The sequence below is a fragment of the Pogona vitticeps genome, chromosome 3 (assembly GCF_051106095.1).
Source record: "Pogona vitticeps strain Pit_001003342236 chromosome 3, PviZW2.1, whole genome shotgun sequence".
In the NCBI taxonomy this organism is placed as follows: domain Eukaryota; kingdom Metazoa; phylum Chordata; class Lepidosauria; order Squamata; family Agamidae; genus Pogona; species Pogona vitticeps.
In genome coordinates this window covers 61,092,674-61,112,500 of record NC_135785.1, presented here as the reverse complement: position 1 = coordinate 61,112,500, position 19,827 = coordinate 61,092,674, and the positions used below count along the sequence as shown (strand labels likewise).

The following is a 19,827-nucleotide window of genomic DNA, read 5'->3' as shown; positions in this document are numbered from 1 at the left end:
GCACCCAGCAAGCCTGGACTGACATACTTGTGGCAATATAATAAATACAATGGTCATTTACTACCAAAAACGGGTAGAGTCAAGCAGCTGCTTATATTAAGGTCATGCATAGTACAGTGGGGTCTCTACTTAAGAACGTCTCTACTTAAGAACAATCCAACTTAAGAACAGCTCCATTTGCTAAATTTTGCTTCTACTTGAGAACAGAAATCCAAGATAAGAACAGGAAAAAAAACCTTTCCTGCTCTTTTTTTTAACCTTAGGTCATCTTAGGTTAAAAAAAATTCTCCCCCTAGTGGTAGAGTACATATTAACCAGCTTTGCATTAGTTCCTATGGGAACTAATTCTTCAATGTACGAACACACCTCTACATAACAAAAAAACAGTCAGAACGGATTAATTGGTTTTCAGTCCATTCCTATGGGAAATTTTGCTTCAACTTAAGAACGTTTCAACTTAAGAACACCATTCCAATACGGATTAAGTTCTTAAGTAGAGACCCCACTGTATTGCATGTTTTGCTGCTTGTGACTGGAATGGGAGGGTGGCACCCCATTCAGACCATAAGCCACAACATATGATTTGGGTATGAGAGATGAGAAACCAAGATACTAGTGGCACTGTGTCATTTCTGCAGAAATCAGACAATCCAGCCTTCACTATTTATGAAGAAACCTCTTGTCCTCTTGCACGCGGATACCATGTTTTTTGCCAACTCCTGCATGGCAAACTGAGCCCCAGTGTTTGAAGATGATTAATTCAAACAAATAATCCCTCAGTGTTGTGGAAATGTACCTTTCTTGCCCCGAGACTTGACTGAATAAAAGCACTGCTTTGACTCCTACCCTAAGCATTTCTGCTGGCACTTGTGACCCAGTTAGTCAGTTCATCCACAGCACTTTGTAAATGTGAGACTGGAATAACATTTCACTTAAGAAAGAGATGGGAGGGGGATCACACGGACAAAAACCAATCTGAACATGCAAACACTAAGCTGTCCACACAGTAAGCCCTTCTTCTTCTTCTTTCAGAGTACCTGTGCCCTGAAGGAGAAAACAAAACAAAACAAAAAACTGCAAGGAATTATTAGTCAGTCTGTCTGTGCACAATGGACCAAATCATGGTTCTAACATAAAGCACAACAATGATTCACCCAACTACACGACGCTGTTAGAGTACGTACTTTAAAGTGTTAATTCTACATTGCCGATGAATCCTTAAATTTATGAACAGATGGAAACACAAATAAATAAGCTTTAGCATGCATTTGGATGTGTAAACTGTTTTAATTTGTATATTTTAAAAAATCCATTATGGCCACTTCTATGTTACATTTATCATTCTCTTAAAAGCATACACAGTACAGTATTGATGAATTTTGCACGCATTCCAGGGGAAAGAAAGACCCAACATAAGGCATTTGTGTTATATTTGTTTCAGAAATGGATACATTGTACTTAATGCTGTAGTTCTCCAAATAAGCAAAACCATACACTTCAAACAAGAGTTTTGCAATAGGGCCAATTAAATTCTCACTTAGGATTAACTGATTACAGATTAACTGACCAAAACACTGTGAGCTAAATCCAATTTTAAGTAATAACTACAGCAGACATGCTGAATGAATGGAACTTGTTAAATGAACATTTATATAAGCTCTATTGTTCTAATTAATATTAAGCATTAGATTTAGCCTTGTGATTAAACCAGCCTTGAATTTATCATGATAAAATAATAGTTGTCGTAGTAGGTAAACATAGAGTTCCTGGGCATGGACAACCCCATTCATTTCTATGGAAAAAGAACTTGACCCGTAAAGGAATGTCTCTACTGAAAGTAGGAGTACAACTTCCGTGGACAGAATAACTTTCTGCATGTGAACCAGAGGCATGCAAATTTATGGGCACATGCCAGAAATAACAAAGTTATGCCAATTTATAAATGAGACTTATAAGTTTACTTCCGTATCACACTTATATCTTGGTTATTGAATTCTGAACACAAGGTGAGTTATGTAATTTTCCAGCTTCCACTTTACTTTCAGAATAACCCTTTGAGGTATGTCATGCTGAGAGAATATGAGTGGCATAAAATCATCCAGGGAACATAATGGCCAAGCGGGGATTTGAACTTAAGTTCCCCCAAGTCCTAGGTCAACACTCTAAGCACTATACCATACTGGGTTAGAATTGCTTCAGTTTTCCTAAATGTATGCCCTATAGCTTTATTTATTTTGATGTCATAGAGAAGTGGGTTTAAATATTGGTGCTTCTAATTTTGAAAACTTCCAAAGAAACCAGGAAGAATACATTTGGTTTTGTTATTTAAATATCTTTTTTTGAAACATGACAGCATGATTACCACAATGGCTTCTAAATAGTTAAGCCACCAGCAAAAAATTATTAGGGACTAGTCTCTCATTCTCAAACTGCCCTGGAATGCCCAAGTGACATCCCACAAACTAATAAAGGTATGTGGCATATTGCTTCACTTTTCTCAGACAGCTCACGTGAGCCACAGTTTGTGTCAAATGGGAAGTAAAACTTCTCTGTGTCTCATCCTCTTCTTTTTCTGAGTGTTTCAGAACTGGATATATCATGTTTTAGTGTCAATGAGTGGGGAAAACAGGTTTGGGCTGTAGATTTTTATTTAGATGCAAAGGAAAAACCACTTTGTCGTATCCTCCATGGCCATGCTTGTTATGGAAAATATAGTAGTTGAAAAAAACGTACAATTTCTGTGCTCTGGGCTATGCATCATTTCTTCAGCACCAATGTTCCCCTGCACACTTAAACACAGATTACAACTCAGTGACTGAAATCCTGTTGCTTGTTGTCACTACTAGAGCAGGCCCATTGAATCAATGGAACCTATGGAAGAATTGACTCACCAAATCCTCACTGATTCAATTTCCCTACTCTAGTTGTGATTTACTGCACTAAGGAACTGGACTTCAGCCCATATGTAACCGTTTGCAATTAAAAAAAAAAGCAAGGAGAACAACCCAACTCTAAATTCTGTACTGAAACTACTGTATGTAAACATTTGTAGCAGGTTCTTCAACCATAAAACTATTTTAAAGGGGAATGCAGCAACACCTGAACACTAATAACCTCCCCATTCCTCTTCTCTTAATGCTACATTTGACAACTCTGCTTTGTTGGGCTGAAGAGGTCAGATTAATATTTCAAATCTGGGAGGCACTCCTGAGGTTAAAGATCTGTTTTTATGGCATTAAATGAAGTTGTAGGGATGTCCATCATGTCCCAGAGAAAGAATAGAGACATTTTTAGAAACAGGGCTGATAGTCCACCTAAAAACTTCCCTAAAACTAAGGGAAATCAGACAGCATTATAGTCGTGAATGTGGTTCAATTTTTTTTACCATCAGCGACAACTCCGTACTGTGATGAGGATTTTATGATTCAAATTATATTTTTAGAAAAATATCATAATGTTTAAAGCAGTCTTCATCATGGTGCCCTCCGCGTGTGTTGGATTACAGTCCCCATCATCTCACAGCCACCACTGCCCATGTTGGCTGAAATGATGGGATTTATAGTCCACACATTCAGTAAGCCGCTAGTTTGGGAAGACTATTTCAAGAGATGTATCAGATTCCTTCCCATCCTTTAATCTTAAGGATGTTTGCCTTATGAGACAAGGAAGTCATTTGCAATAAACACTTCTGAATTTTTAAGAAGTCAGAAAGATCTGTCAACAAAACGATTAACTCTTTCTTTCCTGTGCTGCTAGGTCTTTTTTACACACCACAAAAAATAGAATTACAGCATTAGGCCCATTTCTCCTTTATAGCCATCAATAATATTCACTCTAGCACAAATAAAAAAGAAATTAATATATAACAAATCTGAACTTGAAACCTGACATTTCTGTGGATACAATTATTCTTTTTTTAAAAAAGAGAGAGAGAGGGACTAAGCATTCTCTTGCGTAAAAGTAGTTTTCTTATACAGAATAAGTAGCACAAATGAAAATGTTAAAAATCAATGTAAATCAGTTCATACTGCAAAGGAAAACAAAAGGTTTTATCTGCTGCATGATCTATTTACAGCCACAGGCAGAGGAAATAAGTTAGCACTGAACATATATCAGTGGAAGGATAAAGGCTAGAGTACTTCAGCATAACCCTTTGAGAATCTGATTGCTCATGAGCTTTGCATGGTAAGAGAAAAAGAGCTCATCATTTAGACAGAATCTATTTGACACACTGTGAATTTTTCAATATTTGTTTCTTTCAGCTGATGGTAAAATAGGACGTGTAGCTTTTGAACAACACTGCATAAAGAGACAACACAAACATGAAATTAAAAAACAAAAGTTACATATTGGGAACACAGTAAAACACTGGCCATTTCAAGCTTATGTTATCAGTTGTTATAGCCCCAAATCCAAAATCACATTAGAAATCTTGTTATTTTAATACTATTACATTTTAAGATTGATGAGATGGCTCCTGTAGTCCATTTGGGTGTGTTGTTCAGTTCTGTTGTTGTATATACTTCGTGTTTTTAAGAAATAAGTGAAGCCGTTTCAAAACCATTTTTCCTACAAAAGTTAAAGATGTACAGATCTCAAAGCTGCAATACTGTTGTTTTTATGAGGACATCAAGAACACTGAAGAAGAACAGGAAGAAAGTGCTTCTTAAATATGACTTACTTTCCCTCCCCCATTGGTTTATTTCAGTGTGTAAGGAATCAAGCTTATAAGTGTACAGAGCCAATGCCTACAAACAGTTTTCAGTCCATCTCTGGGCAAACACAGATCCACTCGGAATGAGATTGTGCATTAAATATTTTTTTAATCATTTGTCTCACCTGATGTCTTTGAAGAGTCCATGGTCTCTTAACCAGGCAAGGTGCCAGCCACGTCCAAAACTTCACCCACAGCCCAGTCTCTCAAAAGACAACTGGCATTACAAACAAATGTGTGTCCTTTCCTTCACACAATCCTCTTCCGGTCCATTCTGCAGAGAATCTTTTTAAAAGACCTCCTGAAGTCATGGTTGAAGATAGTGTAGATGACAGGGTTGAGGGAACTGTTACAATAACCAAACCAGAAGAAGAACTTGAAGAGGGTGTCAGGCACAAAGCAGCTGTGACAGACCGCAGTCAATGTGTAGGTAAAGAAGAAAGGGAACCAGCAGATCACAAAAACTCCAATCACAACTGCAAGGACAAAAGTGAAGCGTTTCTCTCGATTCTGCCTGCCTCTCCATCGGGACGCTTTGCTGTTTGGGTCCTCCTCCACTTTATTTGGCAAATTGTCCCCAGGCTTAATCTGGCTTATCTTGGTTTTACCTTTGCCCTTCTTTGGCTTCTCCTGCTTCCTAGACTGGTGGTCCTCGTTGTGTTCTGAAGAAGAAGTGTCCTCCAAATCTATGCCATTGATTTCCTCCCTTTCCTCGTTTCCTCCTGTCCCTGCTACCTTCTCCCCATTCAGTTTGGTTATGGCAGGCATGCCCTCCTTGTCTGCTAGCCCATTCTGCTTCTTCTCTGTGGCCTCCCCTCTCTTGCTGGGAGGCACACGGGTTCTCCTCTTGGCAATCTGGTAGATGCGGACATAGACTAGGATCATGATAAGGCAGGGTGCAAAGAAGGAGCCGATGCAGGATGAGATGATGTACCATGTCTCCTTGTTGATACTGCAGCTGGGGGACTTCTTCTCTGATTTAAGGTTGCTTTGCTCACGGACTGAACTCTCCGGTTCACCATGCTTCATTATGGATATAAGCGGCGGGAAAGAGATGACAGCTGAGATGACCCAGACAAGGAAGATGATGCTCTTGATGCGGCGTGGCGTGCGCTTTAGGTTGTATTCAATGGCCTGGGTGATGGACCAGTAGCGGTCTAGGCTGATGGCACAGAGGTGTACAATAGAAGAGGTGCAGAAGAGGACATCCAAGGCCAGGTATATCTCACACCACACTTTGCCGAAATACCACTGGCCCATCACTTCGTTGGCTAGGGAGAAGGGGATGACCAGCGTGGCTACCAGGATGTCAGCTGAGGCCAAGGAGACCAGGAAGAGGTTCTGCGGGGCCTTGAGCGCCCGGCTTGTGAAGATGGCGATGATGACCAGGACGTTGCCAAAGATGATGAAGAGCATGAGCATTGTGGCCAAGGAGATGAGGGCCAAGGTGGTGTGTAAGGGGTAAGGCAGGCTCCCCTTCTGGCCCCCATCGCTCCCGTTGAGGCTTCCGTTGCCATCCATGTGCTGGTGGGGGTGGCTGTCTCCCTCCGGCTGCAAGGAGCCCAGGTGCGCCAGGGAAGAGAACCTCCCGGTCTCGATGAACGGGCTCTCCCAGTGGAACATCAACCCGAGCTCCGTCGTCGGCTGGACGAGGCGACCCCGAGGAACACCGGGCTGGGAGGACGAAGAGCCGCTCGCCACCACCGCCGAGTCTTGCGCGGAGGGCAGGGCGCCAATCCGAAGAACCAGCCGCGGCCGCCGAGCAGAGAGCTAACGCAGCCGGCCGGCCGGGGAAGCGAAAGGGAGGGGATCGGCTCCGAGCCGGGCTGCTTCTCCCGTCGGTCCTGCGCCCTCCCCTGCCCGAGGCGGTCACCTCCCTCCCGACGGGCGCCGAGGAGCGTCTCCGGCTTGGCTCATCGCCCCCCGCCCGGAATGCCGCTCTCGAGCCGGGAGGCCAAAGTTCCGCTCTCCTCCGCCGGGAGTGGGGCGGGCCCCGCGGGGACCGGAGGGCAAGGCGGACCCTCCCGAGGGGATGCCCGGTGGGCCGGCGGGCGGACCGGAGGGAGGGAGGGAGGGAGGTGCCTCGCGCTTCCCCACCCAGCGGGGAGCGCGCCGAGAGACGGACAGGCTGTGCGGGGCGTTGGAAAAAGGGGGCCGCGGCTGGCGGACCGGCGAGTTCCGACGGCACCGCCGGGCGCTTTGTCGGCGGCCGCTGCGCGCTTGCCCGCCTTCCCGCCCGTCCTCCGCCGGTGCTGTCCGCTCGACCGCTGCCGTGCCGGCTCCCGGTTCGCTTTATAGCCCCGGCTGAGTCCGGCGGTACCGACGAGCAGCGTCAGCGCCACGTGGGGACGGCCGGCCCCCTCTGCGCGCTTCCCCGCCTTTGCCGGGCCGCCACCGCGCAGCCTTCGCGCTCTGGGCTCAGGGAGAGGGGGCCGGCCCGGTCGCCCTCGTGGTGCCGGTGGCGCCGCTGCTCCCGGAAGACCTCTGGAGCCCTTGCCTGGCCGAGGAGACATTTGCCCCGCCGCCGGCGCACCTGCTCGCGCTTGCCCGAGAGTCCCGCTGAGCCCCCGCCCCGGCAGCCCCGCCTCGCCTCGCCTCGCCTCGCCTTGCCTGGCGACGCCGATTCCCGAGAAGCCGCCCACCCGCGACACACCTCCCGGCGACGCCGAGCGGCCGGAGACGCGCCCCCGGAGCCTGCCTTTTCCTCTCGGCGCTCCTAAGGCTTTTGTGGCCCGAGGCGACGGGCTCTCCGCGCACCTCTGCTGTCTCCAGACTTTTCACCTTGGAACAATTGATCTCTCTCTCTCTCTCTCTCTCTCTCTCTCTCTCACACACACACACACACACACTCACACACACACACACACACACACACACACACACACACACACACCTTTTTTATACCCGTGGCCCCTACATAGTAAAAAACGTCGGAACCAACTAATTAGAAACGCATGGCCGAAGGCACGTTGCCTTTTACTGGTATTTCCCAAGGCGGTCACTGTCTTCCCCTGGTCTGTCTCACCAGGGTGGCAAAAAGAAGGAACCGGGCAGGGAGGCGGCAGAGTGTTGTGGCACGTTAAAGACTAACGGGTTTATTTCCGTGCCAGTATCGAGGGACCCAAATTCACTGCTTCAGACACAAAGAGTGTCACTCTATTTATTCCCGTGGTGATGAGAGTCAAGGCCAGGTGAGGATGCAGGTAATAGAGGAAGTAGTAGTGGTCGCTTCACACAGGAATGGGGCAATTAAACTGGTAATTGGCAGGTCGTATCCAGACGATAAGCTTTGTGCCAACTTGACACAGCTAGCAGTTGTTTATGGGACAAAGGGCAGCCTCTGTCAAGGGAGACAACTATTTTATAGCAGAGAAAGCTGGGATATTAATCCAGGTAACATGATAGTGTTAACAAACAAAATGCTGGATAGCTTGGTGGCTTAAGTCTCCAGCTGCAGAATCAGAGGCATTTTTTATTATTTTATTTTATTGGTAAGAAAAGGAAGTTAGAAATAACAGAAATGAGACTAAAATACAAACTCAGTAATAACTACACATAATAAACATTTCCCATCTGCGCCACCTTCACCCTTGGAACTTGTCATTAAATCATGACCGACTCTTTGTGACCCCATGGACCAGAGCACGCCAGGCCCTCCTGTCTTCCACTGCCTCCCGGAGTTGGGTCAGATTCATGGTAGCTTCAATGACACTATCCAGGCATCTCGTCCTCTGTCGTCACCTTCTCTTGCCTTCACACTTTCCCAACATCAGGGTCTTTCCTAGGGAGTCCTCTCTTCTCATGAGATGGCTAAAGTATTGGAGCCTCAGCTTCAGGATCTGTCCTTCCAGTGAGCACTCAGGGTTGATTTCCTGATGCTGTCTAGGTTTGTCATCGCTTTCCTCCCAAGAAGCAGGCGTCTTTTAATTTCGTGGCTGCTGTCACTATCTGCAATAATCATGGATTCTAAGAAAGTAAAATCTGTCACTGTCTCTATATCTTCCCCTTCTGTTTGCCTGGAGGTGATGGGACCAGTGGCCATAATCTTAGTTTTTCTGATGTTGAGCTTCAGACCATTTATTTATTTATTTTTGCATTCTCCTCTTCCACCTTCATTAAGAGGTTCCTTAATTCCTTCTCACTTTCTGCCATTAGAGTGGTATCATCTGGATATCAGAGGTTGTTGATATTTCTTCCAGCAATCTTAATTTGGGATTCCTCCAGTCTGGCCTTTCGCATGATGTATTCTGCATATAAGTTAAATAAGCAGGGAGACAATATACAGCCTTGTCGTACTCCTTTCCCAATTTTGAACCAATCAGTTGTTCCATATCCAGTTCTAACTGTTGCTTCCTGTCCCACGTATAGATTTCTCAGGAGACAGAGAAGGTGGTCAGGCACTCCCATTTCTTTAAGGACTTGCCATAGTTTAATGTGGTTGACACAGTTAAAAACTTTTGCATAGTCAATGATCCTTGGAACTAAGTAACCAATAATGTCAATTTGTACCACTTTTCACCCCATTCCTCTCCAAAAAATACAATGATTCTTCTGCTGTCATCTAGCCTTTCCCCTTCAAAGACATATATATTCCAAGTTTAAATTCCATACGTCTTTGAAATCATTAGACTTTACCATTCCACTTCTTATTTTCATTTCACATGTTAATGCAGAGCCAGAGGTTAGGAGTTCCATTCCCCATTGTGTGTCCTTGATGGGGGCTGGACTCAATGATCCTTAGGGGGCCCCATCCAGTTCTTGAGTTCTAAAATCATTATAATTAGACATTTCTTACAGGTACATGTTTGACAAGTGGTCATACTCATGGAACAAGTATTTTGACTTCCCCTCTCCTTAGTACGACATAGCCCTCTTATCCCTTCACACTCAGGGCCCTTGTAGCTCTGTAAATGTTACAGCAATCTCCAAATACACCAAACATATATAGGCTGCCCGTGTACCACTCTCCTTGAAATTATACAAGGTCCTTGTGCAGAGCTTTGCATTGTGCTGAGCCCCTCCCCAAAAGAAGTATTTATCTACCCATGCAAACGAGGCACATAGAGGTTTTATTTCGCACAACCATACGCTTCTAAAACGTGCCCATTTCGCACATGCACACAGACATGAAAAATAAATGGCTACGTTCATATTCAGTGTGTGTGCAGCACAGCCATCTCCACATCACATGTAGGGATCCTGCAAATATGTGTAAGGATGAATTGAGCCAGAGTGAAGTATGGGCATTAGTTATTGTTTTTCATCTGATGTTTTGGATTTTATTGTGGTTAGCACAGCAGTAATAGGAATAGTATTCACCTGTAAATTATTGTATGTTTCCATCGGTAATCAAGTAATACTTCTCAAAAGTATGGTTGCAGAAAATCAGTAGGAATCACAGCTCCAGCTCTTAACTAGTCTACCATCCTAGTTCACCTCTGAACACATCAGTTTCTCGAGAGTCACAGATATGCTTTCTGTGTACATTAAGGTTGCTATGGTAGAGCCACTTCATTGTCCTTCTGACTTCATTGTTCTTACTTTTGAGCAGATATGTTTAGTGTTTCTCCTGTATTTATTTATTTGAAATGTTTACCCTGCTTTTCTCCATTAAAAAGGGCCTAAGGCAATTTACATCATTAGAAGACAGTATTTAAAAGCAAAAAACAGTAAGCATACAAATATTAAAAATAATCAAACAAGTACCATGCTTAAAGCAGAAAACAAACTCAACACCAAAACTAGATTCAAAGAAACAAGGCACAACACTCCATATTAAAAAAACAACAACAACCTTCCAGACAGTCATTAAGGGAAAGCTTGTCTGAAGATAATAGTCTTTACCCACTTGTAGCATCTTCCTGCCAATACCCCAACATTCCAGGACCACTGTCATTTCACCATGACAAAGGGACAGGGTACCACACTTTTTGCATTTATGAAACTTTAATTTCTAAGGGTGACATCATGCAGCAGGGGTGGGCCTCCAGATGCTGGGCCGCAGCTCCCTTACACTCTGGACAACACAGTTCATGACAGGGTCAACAACATCTGGAGAATCAATGTTACCAGTCCCTGTGTTACTGTTTGATATTGCTCTATTAATTATATTGTTAGAGTGAAAGTGGTTTCAAAGTGTTTAGATGCATTCTCCTGTTACGGCTGACAAAACTGCATCATAAAAGCTCTATGCAAATCAGTGATTCCTTGATCCTGTAGAATTCCTGATTGTCCATGCAGATTTCCCGAAATATAGATATATCTAATTATATGCTAATACTTGCCAGTTAATATGCACAGGACATCCAGATTCATTTCATAGTTGCAAAAATAAATTAAGGCAGCCTCACAGCTGAAATGTATCTGAGTTCAGCTGGGCTTGCTTCCAGGAAAGCATTTTATTTTATTTAAATAATTTTTACCTCACCTTTCTCCTTAAAAAGGACTCAAGGTGGCTTAAATCATTTAAAAACATCATTTAAATACTAAAAATAGTAAGTATACTATTGATTAAAAATAATTAAACAAATATTAATATAAAAATGTTAAATACAATACTAAAATATTTTAAAATCAACAAGGCACAACAATCCATTTACAAAAGTGCATGTTTGGTGACAATCTAAAATGTATTTATACTTGACTCATCCTTACAATGACAACTTTTTTTCTCTTAGTTATGAATGGCTGGGATTCTCAGGTTCTCTGCAGTCATACTACATGAATCTCACTCTAGAATAAAGATAAACACAAGGGCTAGAAGCATGCAGCTTAAGCTGATCTAAAAATTTTGCAAGTATTCAGAAAGTAAGCCATCACTTTTGTATGGGTAGAAATACTTGCAACATTTTTGGATCAACATACATGTCACTTTCCCAAACTTTGTTAAGAATTCATCTCTACCCGTTCCTTCATCCCTTTTCCCCAGCCGGCAGTCAGCATGATTGGAATGGATAGCGTTGATTAGACTTTTCAGCAGCGGGTGCAGCTTTCTTCTGCACTGAAGCAAAGAAACTACTGTTAGAAGGCAGCATATCTGGCTCAGGATCAGAGATTGTGGGGAAGGAGAAAGAGAAGGAAACAGAATGTGCCTTTGTTTCTGGGCACTGGGACACAGCTCTCCTTACTATTTACCCTGTTAGTCTAGCATATTACTCAATCTCATAACCTGGTGGTTTCCACCACATTCCAGTGTGTATATTCAAGACAAAATTCACTCTAAAACTTATTAACTGCCGTCTGGTTACCCATACCATTCTTAAATTTCAAATGCATCAGGAGGAATTAAAATCCTTTCTGGGAATCAGGAAGGAAAAAATGTTCACAAAATTGGCATGTTATTTGAAGAAGTAGTGCTAATGCAGTTTAAGGTGGTAAGTACTGCCGTGAAATACTATTTTTGATAGGGTTTCTTGCCTGTTAAAGATGAGTGGATTGGTACTGGGGGAGAGGATTCATTCTGCCTTCGATTCCACGCCCGCCGATTTCTAGTTTGTGTGAAATCTAATTATAGGAAGAGAAATATGCACTCTACACATTCACATATTTCCATTCGTTTTCCTCCTTTCTCCCTTCTGTGTTTCCACTGAGTTGGATCCACAGTTAATCATACTTAGATTAAACCTAATCAAATCAAATGGGGGAAAGAAGGCAATAGGATTTGAGTAAGCCCTATGGATTTCAGTGGCTCTGTTCTAAATATGACTAAATCTGGATTAACCCCAAAAGGTACAACCACATCTATGTAACATTTCATATAACACAATTTTTACACCAGCTAAAAGGGTTTCCAAATTGTTTCTGAGCCTTGTTCAAGGTGGCAGCTCTTATCCATGAAGACCTAAACAGCTTGTTGCCAGGGTATCAGAAAGATTGCATTCTCGTGCCCTGTGTCCCACCACCAAGACAAACTAGACTTCTGGACCAGCAGCATCCTAATTATAGAACCCATGTCCTAGGAGGGCTAGTTTGGCCCCATCTCCAGCCTTGGGCAGTCAATAGAAACCATCCCATTCTGCCTAGCTTTTGACCATTTTCAAACTGGCCTCTGCTTTTTTATTTGTGGGGGGTAATATATATTTAGCCGCCCAGAGTAGTCAATGACTAGTTGGGTGGGATATAAATATAATAAAATATAGATATATACTTCTCCTCTGCTTTTAATTTTGATTAGTGATTTTGCTCTGTATTATCATTTATGTCTTGATGGCTAAAAAGAGATTTAGTAAGTAAATAAATTGCTGTGTTATGTCAAGTTGGGTTCTTGAGGTAAGTGAGATTTCAAGGAGTGGTTTACTATTGCTGCCACAACCCAGACTGTTTCCATAGCTGAGTGGAGATATGAAGCCAAAGTTTCCTGAGTACAAGTCTGACATGCTATGCATTACACCACACTGGCTGGCTGGCTGGCTTTTTTCTTTCAACAAATTATTTGGCATAGGCAAATACTGATTACTTTTTGTATGTTGTTTTACCAGTGTGTACCAATACAAATGTAAATCAGAAAAAGACTCTCCAGAGAAAAAGAGGAGATCTTGATGTGAAACACAGTGAGATAAGAGCAAAGTTGTACACGGACTGCATTATCAATGTCTGCTTCTACATCAATACACAGTACGTGTTTTTGTGCATGAATGACAGAGATAACCAAAGAGGTGGAATAAACAGGGCTCTTTTTTATTATTATTTGCTTGATTTTTAAGAAGGGAGACCAGATTTTGAATCAAGGCTAGCTCAGTAGCTATGCCGTCAAGAAGCATGGGCTCAAAATATTTGTTTACTATAATTCCTCATGTTGTAACAAAATGTTTCATATTCCCAGAGATGCATTCTCTACAACAAGGAGCGCAGGGAGTTTGGTATCAATCATTTAAACTATTCCCTTTGTGGATGTTTGCCTGCGATCAGTCAAGCTCTGCATCACCAGCTGATGTGACCGTGTATTCAGATTCTGTTACCACATGAATCATTGAATGGTCACGGGTTGCCAAAGTGCTGCGCATAACTTCTATCATCCACAATTGTCTGTTTGCATATCTCTTACAAGTACTGGCTGTGCACATGGGTGATTCAAACAGGTCTGAGCCGAACTCTGTGATCAGTAATGAATATGGACACAATGATTTGGCAGTGCCCTGCCGCCACTTGTCTACACCCACCCACTTTCACTCATACTCAAAACATGCATTTTCTGTCTCCTTCTGTCACCCACTCATAGCCGCAAAAGATGAATCTGAAATCAAAGGTTGCCATCATTGAGGGCCAAAACACACATGCTGAAAAAGAAATCTCTTTTCTGGTCCTTGGATGTTTTCTTCCCCGAAGCATGATTGGCTTTGTTATGCCTGACTCAGGAATTAGACATACAGAAGCGGTTGTTGTTTATATTCCAGAGATAATCTGAATGACGCATGTTGTCCTCCTCTTGCTTCTTCTTTCACAGTTATACTTCCTTTACCACATCAAGGAAAATTCCTAGAAGTGGATTTTTCTGAGTATGTGCTTTATCCCTAGGCTGAGGCAAGTTTCATCAGTATGCAAGGAGATCTCCCAGGTGGCTCAGGAGAGATTGTGGGGTGAAAACTGATGTCACTTCAGGTAAAGTGAGCACACATTCTAGCATATTTGTTCATTCAAAATGCATTAGCTGTGAATAGTGTGGGAAGATTCTCTGTTTTAAATTGCAATCAAAGTTACATGTTTGAAATTCAGAATTCTGTAGGGCAGAGGGACCATCGCTCATGATCAGCTGTGACCCCGTTACTTGGCCCCTGATGTGTACTTCTCCCTTTGGGCTCTGTATGTCAACTGTGAGCCTGAAGTGAAGCAGATAGGCATCGTGAAGTTGATTCTAATGTGGCAATCCATTCCAGAATTTTCTAGGTAGACGCAGAAGGCTTTCCTTCTGGTGGCACATAGGCGGGGTATAAATAAATAAATAAATAAATAAATAAATAAATAAATAAATAAATAAATAAATAAATAAATAAATAAATAAATTGTACAGGGTCACGTAGGCTGGCTCTTCTCCTGAGAGGCACAGTAAGGAATTGAACTCACAACGCACATTCACCTACCTATTCCCTTTGCTTCCACCAGGTGCTAGTGCTCCAGTATAAAGTAAACCATAGTTCCTTTTCAGACATCCAATTAACTTTTATGTGTCTAGGACAGTTACTTTTCTGCTGTTGCCACTGAATACTTGTCCTGTAGTAACAGAGACAGGCAGTCAAGTGTTCATGTTACTTGAAATAACAAAATCATCAAACTTTAATACGGGACCATAACGATGGTCACATGAAAATTACCATCACACTTTCATACTTCAGTGAGAAACTGGCAGGGTTTGGTTTCCTTAGATGAGATCGCTACAGGCATAGTGGCATTTGTAAAATATATCGCTTATTTACCCATATAAACTTGTGGAGACTCACAGCATATACGCCCCAACAAATGCCATAGCCATTTGGTCCCTGTCTTGTTTCCCACCATGTGGAATGGCTTCCCCACTGAGATTAGCTGGGTTCCTATTATTGGTGTTTTTACCATCAACTAAAGGCCTGTCTGTTTGCATTTTTCTAATTGTTAACATTGCCTGTTACCCCCCAGGTTTTAATTCATTAATTTGATTGGGGAGGTGATTCTTGGGTTTTTGTATGATTGTATTTGGTCTGGTTTTGTCTGAGAAAAAGCAGGTTTCTTTTTCCTTTTTTAAGTCCTTGTAAATGTTTGCTACTCTGCTATCGAGTTTAGGGGGGAACTTTGAGGGGCAGAAAAGCTCCACAAAATCTACTTCCTTCTAGCCTGCTCCTTCTGACTCTTGCTGTCTCTTTCAGAAGATTTTCACAAAGCACAAAGACATTTTCTCTTTTATAGAGGGGAAAGAGCAAAGCCTATGTTTCCTTCTCCTTCTAGAAGAGTCCAGCTATACATACATATTGTATCTCTTTAATAAAAAGAATTCTTATCTACTACTTCATCCAAGAAAGCGAGATCTGTTTGGAGGTAATTCTGCTGTTATCCAGACCCCAACTTTGGAACCATAGAATTATTGGAATGCCGGGGTCATAAGGTCCTCCCCATGCCCATTTCATTTCCTTCTGCTAACATAGCCATATTTTTCTGTACACACCATCAAGTCAATTCTGATGGTGACCCTTGTCAGGTAAGCAGTATTAAGAAGCAATTTGCTACTCCCTTCCTCTTGGACTGAGTAGCTTGCCCTATCGTCGTACAAAGCATGGTAGAGTATTAAACTTCTGACCTCTGGCTCTGCAGATACCCAACTTATGTAACTATCTTCTATTTGTGAGTGTGTGTGTTTCTCTCTCTCTCTCTCTCTCTCTCTCTCTCTCTCTCTCTCTGTGTGTGTGTGTGTGTGTGTGTGTGAGAGAGAGAGAGAGAGAGAGAGAGAGAGAGAGAGAATGTCTTTGTGTATATGGCAGCAATGGTAAAGTACTCTTCAGAAACTCTAGTTGAATCAACCTAAGTCAGAAGCAACAAGAGCTAATTAACAACCCAGTTATGTACTTCTTCAGTTGAAAAGTAAATCCCGTTGGATTGAATGGGGCTTTTCCATAGGAAGTGAGTGAGTTTAGCTCTGCACTCTTAAGTTACAATGATGCTCCAAAAGAGACTTGCATGTATTTGTCATTGACAAGTTATATTTGAAAGCTTTTTTCCAGGGTTTTGCAGTTTTCATTGACTGACGTCTGTTCACCTCTGAAAATGTTCTGGCCATATATTACTAAGAATATGACATCTGAAGTTAGTACATAACTACATATTAAGTAGTAGTATATTATGTTGCTAGTAAATGGCTTGCAAAGTTCATGTACAAAAAGAAGAATCCTGTCCTGTGATTACCCAGGGTAAATCTTGAACAAAATGAAATACAGTGACTTGAGCCATGGAAAAGCAAAGAGATCGAGGATGCACCGACACCTGGTGGCCATTTCAAGTCAGTGCAGTTTTATGTATGGTTGCTTGGATGATTTCTTTTCATTCTAATTACATTGCAGCCAGAAGGTAGCAAGTCTGTTATTTCCATCTGCAGCTGACGGTTACTGACAGAAGCCTGGTAGAGAAATGACAATTTGAAGTATCAGGAGGTTTTTTTTCCCCGCAACAGCGGGTGGGGAGAAATCTGCAAGCTGGATGCTGTTGGAAGAAAAGTTCATCAGTTCTGAAATTCATTCGTTTATTTAAAAGTTTTAAATGGGAAGGCCACCCCCCTCTAAAGGAAGTCTCAGCCATGTTTAAAATAGAGACAATCTAATTGTCTAACAGGCAAAACTAGGTGCAACACACACACTGCTCCTGTGGCTGAAAAGCTAATGATCTTATAAAGGTATCAAAAAGAGTAAAATACTGTTATAGTAAAAAGGAGGGGCAGGAAATTTGGTTAAAATGAAACACACACCTGCGGTCACCACTGTGGATCAAAGAGTAGTGGTGGCTTTCATGGGAGTGCACAAAGAAACTGAATGATGGTGGTAAGCAGGGAAACCATTAAAGAGCATTAAGATCACGTTTAAAACCTGGTGTCATCATGGACCATTTTGAGCTGTAGCAGCTCAAAGAGCCGTTTCCACAGTTAGACTGCTCATCATTTCTACCTTTGCTGTGTGCACATATGAGGGAATAAATCCCACTGGACTGAATAAGCCCATTCGATGGAGTAAACATGCACGTTCAGAATACAATTCTGACAAGAGAGAAGAGTGATTGTATTATTTCATGGAGAAGAACCTAATCCTATATTTCCTGCCCACAGTGTTGTGCCAGCTTTCCTAATTCTCTCTAACAGCCTTGACATCATGTGGTGTAGGATAAGAATGGTCATACTGGAACTACATCATTTCCATCATCTCATAAACTTCATCCTTCCACAAGCAGGCAAAGAAGAACTTTCTCTTCAGGCAACCTTTCCCTTAGGATCTGGCTGCCTGAGTGGGGTTTTATTAATGGATGGTTGTTCCTTACTGCTTTGAATGTGTTTTTGGTGTTGCTTTTGTTCACTGTCTTTTAGTGTGCTATTTGTTTGATCCATTTTAGTATTTGTATACTTACAGTTTTAGCTTTAAATATTGTCTTTTCATGATGTAAGCTGCCTTGAGTTCTTTTAAAGGAGAAAAATGGGATAAAATATTTTAAATAAATGAAAGAAAGACATCTTGCAACCCTCTGTTGCAGGCAGCTAAACCAATGCCTGCTGTAACTGAGCAAGTTTTGAATTTCCAGATCCAGACCCAGAAATCCTGCTAAAGCCTTAAGAGTCCAGGCTATTCAAAAATGAACTTCTAGTCATGATGGCCATGTATCATCTTCTGTATCAAAAGCACAGCCCTCTCCAAAACAGTTGTTAAAGAGCTTGTTATTATTCTCCTGTCCTGTTCTTAGGCTTCCTCTTAAGTATCTGCTTTACCTGGAGCTTTAAAATGACTTTTATAATTTAGCCAGTCTAAATTGTAAGTCCCAATTGATGTACACTCCCAAAAGATCCAAGGACATTCAAAGCATGGAAGACACAATGGGCGTATATATCCACATGACACAAGAAGCCAAGCATCTAAAGAATGTTGACTTATCATAAATAAGCTAGCATGCCATTCAACTGGTCCCACTTTGCAGTTCCTGCAAATAGGAAGGGCTAATTAGAGATTTTCTCTTTGTGTTTTGTTTACTGCACAGTATGAATCAGGAGCCCCAGCTTGTACCTCCTTGGACATGCCAGAGTCTAAGGGGAGAGAGAGATGCCAAGGTTTTACTGTGCTCAGCAGCAACCACTGGAAGGGTCATGGTTCATTCAGCCTCTTCTGCTTGGAGAAGAAATTAACAGGCATGGTGTTTTATTCATAAGCAGCCAGAGTGCTTTAGTATTTCAGCTTATTGCGTGATGCAAATACACCCATTTTAAAAATTAGAATTATGAAGCAAAATTATTGGTATTGATGCATCTCAGCAGGGCTTTTATTGTTCAAACAAAGCTCTTGTTGTGCAGTTGCTTTGCCCCACTCATGACATTTTATAAGGGATCCAGACACTATCCTCTTTCATTTGCAAGCCTCCCATATTTCCTCAGTTATCCTTTCTGTTACCACCAAGTATACATAGGCATGTGTGCACGCACAGAGACCTATTGTCGGTACTTGGAGCTGTCTTTCTGGCAACAATGATACATCATTTGAGTGGCAGTCCCACTCAATATACATACTCCGTGGGGGATTGGTTCCAGGCCCCCTTCGCAGACACCAAAATAAACAGAAGTACTGAACGCTATATATTGCATGATCCCTTTCTCCCTCTAGTAGCCAGTTCTGGTACATATGTATTTCTGGTAAATACGTATTTCTGAAGTTTTTTATTTAGTCTTCTCAGGAAGCAGATAATCATCATCATCATCATCATCATCATCATCATCATCTTAGACCTGTACAGCTGGAAGGGACTTTATAGATCAAACCCAGCCCCTATCAAGGAGGCATAGTGGGGAATTGAACTTCCAACTTTTAGCTCTGCAGCTGGAGACCTAAAATAATGCATCAGCTGATACTGATCCCGCAGATAGGGGTGTCCTACTGTACCATTTTCTCTTCAACAATGTCCTTTAACTCCTCCAGAAAAAAAACATTTAGGCCATGGGTGGCAAATGGGCGACATTCTGTATGATATTGTCCTATATTCCTGCCCTCACCATCATGTCTGGTGGTAATGACTGATGGAAATGGTAGCCCCAACACCTCTACCCCCCCCCAAGTATTTACTGTGAATACATGAAAAAGGAGTAGAATTAAACCAACTGTCCATTTACTTGACATTGGCACACCACTTTATCAGTGCCCTGATGTCCTTGTTTGCACTATAATTCAGAAAAATGGCTCCTTTCAGATATCCAGATCAACACGCAGATTGTGAGGTCCTGCTCTGAAGAGAAAAACTGAGGGCCAAGGTATACTAGATGCTAAGTTCACAATTAGAAGCAGCGCTTTCCTAGGAGGTGATGATGCTTGATTACCCTACTATGTTTGTTTACTTTAAGATTTTCACAATTTGCTTCCTTTGCACATGGAATGTACAAGACATGGCAGCTCTCAAAGAATGCATCTCTGGCA

The 19,827-nt window shown here is 42.3% G+C and overlaps 2 protein-coding genes across 2 annotated transcripts in view; one reads left to right on the top strand and one right to left on the bottom strand.

Moving 5' to 3' along the window:
- The window catches only part of BBIP1 (BBSome interacting protein 1), a 394,683-nt gene that overhangs the window by 218,399 nt on the left and 156,457 nt on the right, over positions 1-19,827 (top strand). The window lies entirely within an intron of this gene.
- Positions 1,268-7,274, bottom strand: ADRA2A (adrenoceptor alpha 2A). Its single transcript, XM_020779847.3, has one exon. The coding sequence runs from the start codon at positions 6,335-6,337 to the stop codon at positions 4,964-4,966; it is 1,374 nt and encodes a 457-aa protein (XP_020635506.3). The 5' UTR covers positions 6,338-7,274; the 3' UTR covers positions 1,268-4,963.

Bases quoted from the DNA above. Each gene is read 5' to 3' on its own strand.
- ADRA2A (XM_020779847.3), bottom strand. From the start codon at position 6,337: ATGTTCCACTGGGAGAGCCCGTTCATCGAGACCGGGAGGTTCTCTTCC.